The sequence below is a fragment of the Sinocyclocheilus grahami genome, unplaced genomic scaffold, assembly GCF_001515645.1.
Source record: "Sinocyclocheilus grahami isolate Dianchi unplaced genomic scaffold, SAMN03320097.WGS_v1.1 scaffold1203.1, whole genome shotgun sequence".
Lineage (NCBI taxonomy): Eukaryota > Metazoa > Chordata > Actinopteri > Cypriniformes > Cyprinidae > Sinocyclocheilus > Sinocyclocheilus grahami.
Window position 1 is genome coordinate 147,292 of NW_015506382.1, and position 7,795 is coordinate 155,086.

A 7,795-nucleotide genomic window follows, 5' to 3' on the forward strand; every position below is an offset into this window, starting at 1 on the left:
ATGAACCAATAAGTGTCCTGCCTCTGTCATTCCATGCACAAGAACATGCTCTATCACAGTAGCTCTCATTTCATCTGAAATGACTGTTCTTGGTCTTGCTCTTCCTCATCCTCCTCTTCCTCCACCGTGTATACACACTCTTCCATACCTCTCAGATTGATGGAAGCACCCATGCCATCTGTGCACTTTGAACTGGCTTATATTTTGTACATTCACATATTTAGAAACAAGTGTGAACAGTTTAGAATTATTGTTTGTAAATGATGACAGCCATGTTGCAGTTGTGCTTAACTTTTGCTTTCTTGTGTTTAGGGTTTTGCATCACAAGTTTATCACAGTGCAAATTGTGTTTTAGTGAGTGAGAATGTGTTTAGAGTTTTGCAAAAAGAGTGTGTGAGATCTGCAAACAGTGTCTAAACTGCCTGAACCTAAGGTTTTGCAGAAAGAGTGATTTATTTGACAAACTGGTTTAGGCTATTGAGAATGTGGTTTAGAGAGTGGGATTCAGTGTCTTACCAAATGTGAAAAACTGTAAACATGTTCAATAATCTCAATCATTGCCTGGTTGATTGTGATGAAGTGTATATCTCTTCACAATAATTATTTAAAATAAAGTGAAAATCATAAACAAGCCTATTTATATTTAACAAGCATTTAATTATTTATTTTAATAAATGTATTTTGTCCAGTCTTTCACCCACAACATTGAGTATTTGATTTAATATGGATGAAGTACTTATGTTGGGAACCACTGTACACTTCACAGTATAGTTGCAATACAAAATAAAAACTAATTATCCACTACTGTTACACTTAAAGTACACTAAAATTATACTTTTAGAAAGTAAAAAGTTGGCCAATTTAGTCCCAATAAGTATTGAACTAGTACACTTACAAGTAAACTACTAGTATATTTATTTTAGTATACTACATAAAGTATTTACAAAATATACCTGAACTTAATTTTACTTAAAATAAACTTTAAGAGTACTTATTTTTTGTAGGAATACATCATTTTGAGAGAATCGCATGATTCTATATAAATAAATAATCTAAATGCCCAACTTCCTGTTAGATTCCTGTTTTAAATGTAAAAATTGTCCTGCATGCTGAGAATGATATATGTACCGAGTCTGGTGACGGTAGGTAAAACTGTCCCCACCACTTTAGTCAGAAAGGGCGCTACAACCCCACCCCCCACCACAACCACTCCCATGTTTCGACTTTCGGCTGACAACTCTCTGTTTCTGATACTGTTTAGTAGTTTTTTTTACTCTCAAGCACCAGACATATGGATTTCTAGATTCAAATTGGATGTACACCTGATGATATACAAAAGAAATTCAGAGCCAAAACCTCAGCAAATCAGATGGTTTGATCTGTTGAGGCAGCTTTCAGAAAGGTCCTCTTTGCAGACCACAAAACAAAAGTGATAGTCCACAGAGAGAGAGAAAGAAGTAAAAGCTGTGCAGCACTGTGGAAACAGGTGAGAGATGAGAGAGATTTGATACTACTGTGGTTCTTCATGCATGTTTGTTCTCAGACTACTGCACAATTCTCAAAGGAGCTAAAGGCTGAGGAAGGAAACAGCCACAAGCAGATGCACCATTTCTGTCCACAGCACACTAGACAAAGGTGAAAGAATAGAGAAGAGGAAAAAAGGAACCATTTAAAATGGTTAACATACACCCACACACTGATCCTCAATGTCTTTAGTTCCTGACACTCACGTGACAAGAGTATATCCGCTGTGTATGCTACAGACAGGTCACACTGAAGCCTACAGCTGCATACAGTGTGGTTCGATGAAGAAGGAGGCATGATGACATCCAATAAAAACTTTAAAGCACCTTTAAAACAGCTGAGCAGCCTGGACAGCTACATAATCGACAACTCTCAAAAGAAGAAAAACATACTGTGGCGACGACGCTCTTTCAGCAGTGCCAAAAATTCGAATACTGAAGTGATCAAAGATGGGACATTGTCACGCAGTAAGGTGGGACAATCAACATACAGTGATATAATTTTATTATATCTGTTTCTATGGCAACATGAATGCAGAGCATTTACTGTAGGTCTAACATTCATTTTGTCAAAATATTCTAAAGGAATGTTAATGAATTTTTTAAAAAGTTCAGTTGCAAAAATATTTTCAAAAGTTGTTCAGACATTAAAAACATGCATTCCTGCAGGATTCTTGCAGTTTTTCAAAATTTCAGATGGTTTCTCATTAGTAAATAATCTTTGATTTCATCTGAGAATTACTCTTTTGCAGCTGCACAGAACACACTCAACATCTCTAGTGGATTATACTGATCCTCAGAGGTAAGACTGATTTACTGATTCACTTCATTGTGAATTTTTTATCTCTCGTGCAAATATTCATCGCACATTTCTCATGTTTTGCGCAGAACAATGGTTATATTGGAGAAACAAGACAATGAAGCCTTTGGATTCGAAGTTCAGGCATGTTTTATACTCATAACCAATGTTTCACACTGCATCGAATGCACTTTTTTCTCACATAGGTGCATTTTCACATTAACAAGTAAACTTTGGTGATTCATCATTTCATCATTAACTGTGGACCTGATCCACTAACATAATACTAAGACAAAATGTCACAATTCCACCTCTCTGCATTTTACATGATACATATTGTTTTGTCTTTCAATATGTAGCAAATATTCTTTGGTTAGATGCTATAAATGCTACTTCCTTTGATATTTTGTGTCTAAATTCAGACATTTTTTTTTAAAGCTGTTAAAGCTGTTTTTTTTAATTCAGAAAACTTAATTGTCCAGATACATTTTGGGGCCATTGTACACACACAACCAAAACCAATAGAACAGGCTAATTAAATGCTCCATTGGGATGTATGTCTCTCTGTGCAGACATATGGTCTCAAGGTGAAGAACAGCAGTATGGTGGAGATGTGTACATTTGTCTGCAAAGTGCAGGATGGCAGTGCAGCTGAAACTGCAGGTTTGACTGCTGGTGAGCAGGTTTTCCACTTCCTCTTCTTAGAGTGTTATTCACTCCACCCATTTGACCTGACCCTGTTTACATGCCATCTACATTTAACACAGCTGATGTATTGCTCTCTTTGGTCTTTGTGGACTGTTATTTCAAGCTTTCTCGCATATATATATATATATATATATATATATATTTTTTTTTTTCAATAGACAGCACCATAATCTGTCTGATAATTTAAATTCAATGCATTATTATTTTTATTTTACGATTATTTTGTCATATTACCATTTATAATGTTTCCTGATGTCCACTTATTATGTACATTAAAAAAACAGTCATAATTGGCCATTTTCTACCTAGTTTTGGACCCTCAGAATTGTATTTATTTACTATCTCTCTTTCTCTCTCTTTGATAGGTGACATCATATTGTCAGTAAATGGATTCAGTATTGAAGGATCTACCCATCCGCACATTATTGAGTTGATTCGAGATTCCACTAACATGCTGAAGTGAGTATAAGTATCAGAAACAGAATGTTTTTTTGTGTGTTATGGTCATGAATGACGCCTCAAATAATGCAGCTTGTTAAAAAGATTAAGATTAAGTGCTATTAAGTGATCACTTAATAGCACTTAATCTTAATCTTTTTAACAAGCTGCATTATTTGAGGCATCATTCATGACCATAGCAGGAAGATGTTCTTCTTTTGAGAGTTGTCGATTATGTAGCTGTCCAGGCTGCTCAGCTGTTTTAAAGGTGCTTTAAAGTTTTTATTGGATGTCATCATGCCTCCTTATTCATTGAACCACACTGCATGCAGCTGCAGGCTTCAGTGTGACCTGTTTGTAGCATACACAGCGGATATACCCATGTCACGTGAGTGTCAGGAACTAAAGACATCGAGAATCCTTTTAATCTCATGGAAGATAAAAAGGATGGAAAACAAAAAATCCTAGGGAGACTTGGGGCCAGCTGCACCTATTATTTATGAGTATAGTAAGTCTACTTTAGCAGGATAAACTGAAATTCATGACATTTCAACAACTTCTGCTCACAAATTTGTAGGCTGCTTTTGGATCATTGAAGGTAAAAGACATATTATGCAAATACACACTTTCCGGAGAGCTTGCAACCTACTAACTACGAAAAATGTTAGTCAAATGTAATGTAACCAAAATTAAGTACAAAATTAGTTACAAAGTAGCTAGTAGTTATTAACTCTCTACTGTGGACATCTTCATTCAATTTAAGAACTTACTAATGGCTGGTGCAACCCTAATCCATATCTAGGGACATAAAGACTTGACAAGAACTCTTTTGATGTGCCAATGTAACTTTGCCAAAGACTCTTTTGTGCAATCACCTAGCAACCACCCAGAACACCCTAGTAACCAACAATTAACAAATTAAAAAATGTGTTTATATATTGTGTGGGTCTTGTTACACAACTTCCCATCTAGGGCTGGGGAGCCAGTAACAAAAAAAGATAAAGAAAAACATCTAAAGAAAAAAAAAAAGAACCTTGGAGAAAGAACCAGGGCAATCCTGACCCAGAGTCAACACAAACACCAATTCAAATTAATCTCTTTTAATTTGAATAGATAAGAAAAAGATAACCAAACAATAAATCTCAAAGGAAGTATTATACATATAGGGAACAAAGACTTCAGGGGAGAGCTAGGCCAAAACAACAAACAAAACCAAACTAACTAACCCAAGGATATTTATAAATTACCTAGAGAAAGATAATCCGAAAATAAAATACACAAAAACTTCCCTCTCTTCCTGTCTACCCATAACCAGGAGAAAACAAGAATTACAAACAAAAAAGGCACCCTCCACCTACATTCCCTTAAATCCAAAAGAACATAAGAACACTAACAAACATAGTTAACGTTAAACAAAAATAATCAAAATGGTTTTAAACAACTTCAGTTCTCTTTCTGCTCAAGAGCACAACAAAATCCTGAGTTCACTTACTCATAACTAAATCAACCAAAAGCAACAAATGAATCTGGGCAATCAGGAGGCAGAGTAGCCCTGGCGGAAAGAAGCCTCTCTCTCCCTTTCGTCACAGATCCACCACTTCTTATTCTTCTGCTCCTTCCCGGCATCAACCAATCACAGTGGGCATCACCAGATTGAACACAGCTGGTTGGAACACCTGTCTCGTGACGAGGGAGAGAGATAGAAGGAAAGCAAACAAAACCACATCCAACACATGTACACAATTATAAAACACCTTGGATACGTCCTCGGATGTAACAGTCTGATGTAACAAATGCAACAAAACCGTCAAAATTAAGAAAAAAAACTACTTTTGACCATCATATATTAATTAGAATTTGTCTCTCTTCTTGTGTTTTTATGTGAAGGTTGGAGACGGTCAGTGGGAGTGTTGTGAAGAGAATTGAATTAGAGAAAAAGATGCGCTATCTTAAGGTGTGTATTTGTGCATGATTGTGTGTGTTTGTGTGTGTTTACCACATCTACACAAAGCTGAAACTTTACTCAGAAAGACTGAGAAGTCTCAGGCAGTCTGTATTGTGTGTAATTTAGTGTATGTGTTTCCATGATGAAGCATCTAAATTAATGCTGATCAACATACTGTACACACATTCACTAGAATGACTCATAGATGCTGATCTCTGTTTCTGTGTTTTCCCTCGGCACAGCAAACCCTTCGTGAGAAATGGGTGGAACTGCAATCTCTCACACTTCAGGAAAAGCGTCTTACTCGAGGTGAGAAAAAAAAAATATATATACAACTGTTCAGACAGTTAAAGGCCACTGTCTGACAGAAGAGAGCATATCTCCCTGAGAGAGTTCCAGTTGGATTTGCAACATGGATCTGAAACAAATGCATTTACACGAATAATGCACAAATGATGAATGTGTAAAGGTTTACATCCCCTTGGTTCTTTTTATGAGGTAGCTTCCTCAGTGATTATCTACGGTTTGTATGGTTTGTGATAGTTGTGCATGAGTTCCTGCTTTGTTTTTGAAGGTGTTTTAAAAAAGCTGCTTAAACAAAGTTATTAAGAAACCCTCACTATGTCCAACTGTGTCCTTTGTCTGATATACTCTTATGCTGATGATGATGTTGAATAACATTAGGATTACATGTGTCTCTGTCTGTGTTCTAGGTAATCTGAATGAAAGTGCTCAGCATCTGTCTGTTGACTCTCTGATGTCTCTCTCATCTCCAACTGGTCGCTCTGGGCAGCGTTTTTCCAGTGACAGCAGTTGCCGTAGCATAATGACAGATGATAGTGAGGACGGAGCCTTCATGTCATCAGTATTTGATGACTCAAGTCCGTTCAGCCCAACTGAGCCAAATGGAGGCTTCTTCCAGTTGGAAGTGGGGGCCTTGCGGCCCCTGACAAGAACACGCAGCGTTAGCCTGACCAGCAGTAACAGTTCACTCTCTCCGAGCTGGGAAAATTCAACTTCTTCCATGTTTGGGACGCTGCCAAGGAGAGGCAGGAAAGGTAGTGTCCGCAAACACCTTCTAAAGTTCATACCTGGACTGAATCACTCCGTAGAGGAAGAAGAGGGCAGCTAAAACATAATTTCTACCACCATTGACTGCTGATCTGATGAACCCTTTGACCTTGGGCAGTGGGAGATTCAACCAGTTTGAAATCTTCTGTTCTTAAAACGTTATAGAATTAATGCCATACAAGAACTAACGGGCATTCACGACTTTCCTGCTTTAAGTGTTGAAATGAGGGGAGGAGTCTCACATGAGCATTACGGACTGCATGGCAGCAATCTTTGTGTTACTTTCTGTCTTATTTTTTTTTTCTCAAGTGACCAAAGCATTATGACTTCCCCAAGATTCAGCACTGAAATAAACAACTGGCATTAACCAAACTGAAAAGCAACTGCATTGAGATAATATTTAGAATTGTGCACATTGCTTCCACTGCTCTAATTGAGTGGTTTAGATTTCAGTCCCACAAGCTCATGAATGTGTCCTAGATACTTGATATTGTAACTAATCAAGATCTCATAGTCTGACATTTGATATCTATATCTCACATCTATAGATCTCGTATCTGCTGTAGCATGCAGATGTGAGGGGTCTTAGTGGTTGAAGACATAGTGGTGGGAGGAAACCCTGACTCAACATAGGCTTGTTGCTTCTCAATGTTAAGCATGCACCTTGCTGCGGTCCAAAATGTCTTAGACTTAACACACTGCAAGTGTTAGTTACATTTTCAGTCTTTCTTCTAAAGTCAATTTTCTCATTTAGATTAACTATTGTCTTGATGAAGCAAGAATCTGAAAAGAATGTAGGCTACCTGAATAATAACATATCTGGTATAATTAGAGTAATACTACAGTATAAGGGTCTAATACTGTAGTATTAGAGTAACAGATTTAATAATTTAACTGGGGATGTTGCATTGCAAGACTCTGAGACTTGTTACCACCAGAGCAAAATATAAATTAATGTTATGCATGTTCAGGGGATCCGTGAGAATATGTTTGTGCTAAATATGTTTGTGGCTTAAGTGTCTGCTAAATGACAAGTAACCATTTGATTCATTATGCCTGCAAGCTTACTGTGCCTAGTATAGGATTAGGTTTGAGGTTAAAGCATCTTGCATTCTTCTTGCAAACTTAATGCATTATTATCAAACTCATTTCTCTCTGTTTTTAGGGTTGTTGAGTTTGTTTAGGTAGTTAATGTTAAGATTAAAAATGTTTAACAGTGTTGTTTCAGGACCAACAAAACATTTTCTGCTTGTAAAAATCCATCAGGCTGTAAGCAAAAATAGAGACAGTGAAAATACACAGAATTGAATA

At 36.9% G+C, this 7,795-nt stretch overlaps 1 protein-coding gene across 2 annotated transcripts; it reads left to right on the top strand.

Moving 5' to 3' along the window:
* Positions 1–1,398: 1,398 nt before the first annotated feature.
* LOC107567979 (cytohesin-interacting protein-like) lies at positions 1,399–7,156 on the top strand. 2 transcript variants are annotated; one of them, XM_016253807.1, is made up of 9 exons: positions 1,399–1,677; positions 1,764–1,996; positions 2,276–2,325; positions 2,412–2,466; positions 2,895–2,997; positions 3,396–3,489; positions 5,356–5,422; positions 5,656–5,722; positions 6,127–7,156. In XM_016253807.1, exons 2-9 carry the CDS (start codon positions 1,820–1,822, stop codon positions 6,543–6,545), a joined length of 1,032 nt encoding a protein of 343 aa, XP_016109293.1. In that variant the 5' UTR covers positions 1,399–1,677; positions 1,764–1,819; the 3' UTR covers positions 6,546–7,156. The 2 variants fall into 2 exon arrangements, with proteins under 2 accessions (XP_016109293.1, XP_016109294.1); XM_016253808.1 differs by having other exon boundaries at positions 1,399–1,635.
* Positions 7,157–7,795: the final 639 nt, after the last annotated feature.

Coding starts and splice junctions, on each gene's coding strand:
- LOC107567979 (XM_016253807.1), top strand. CDS start 1,820: ATGATGACATCCAATAAAAACTTTAAAGCACCTTTAAAACAGCTGAGC. Junction 2,326..2,411: donor GATTATACTGATCCTCAGAG/GTAAGACTGATT, acceptor TGTTTTGCGCAG/AACAATGGTTATATTGGAGA. Junction 2,467..2,894: donor CCTTTGGATTCGAAGTTCAG/GCATGTTTTATA, acceptor CTCTCTGTGCAG/ACATATGGTCTCAAGGTGAA.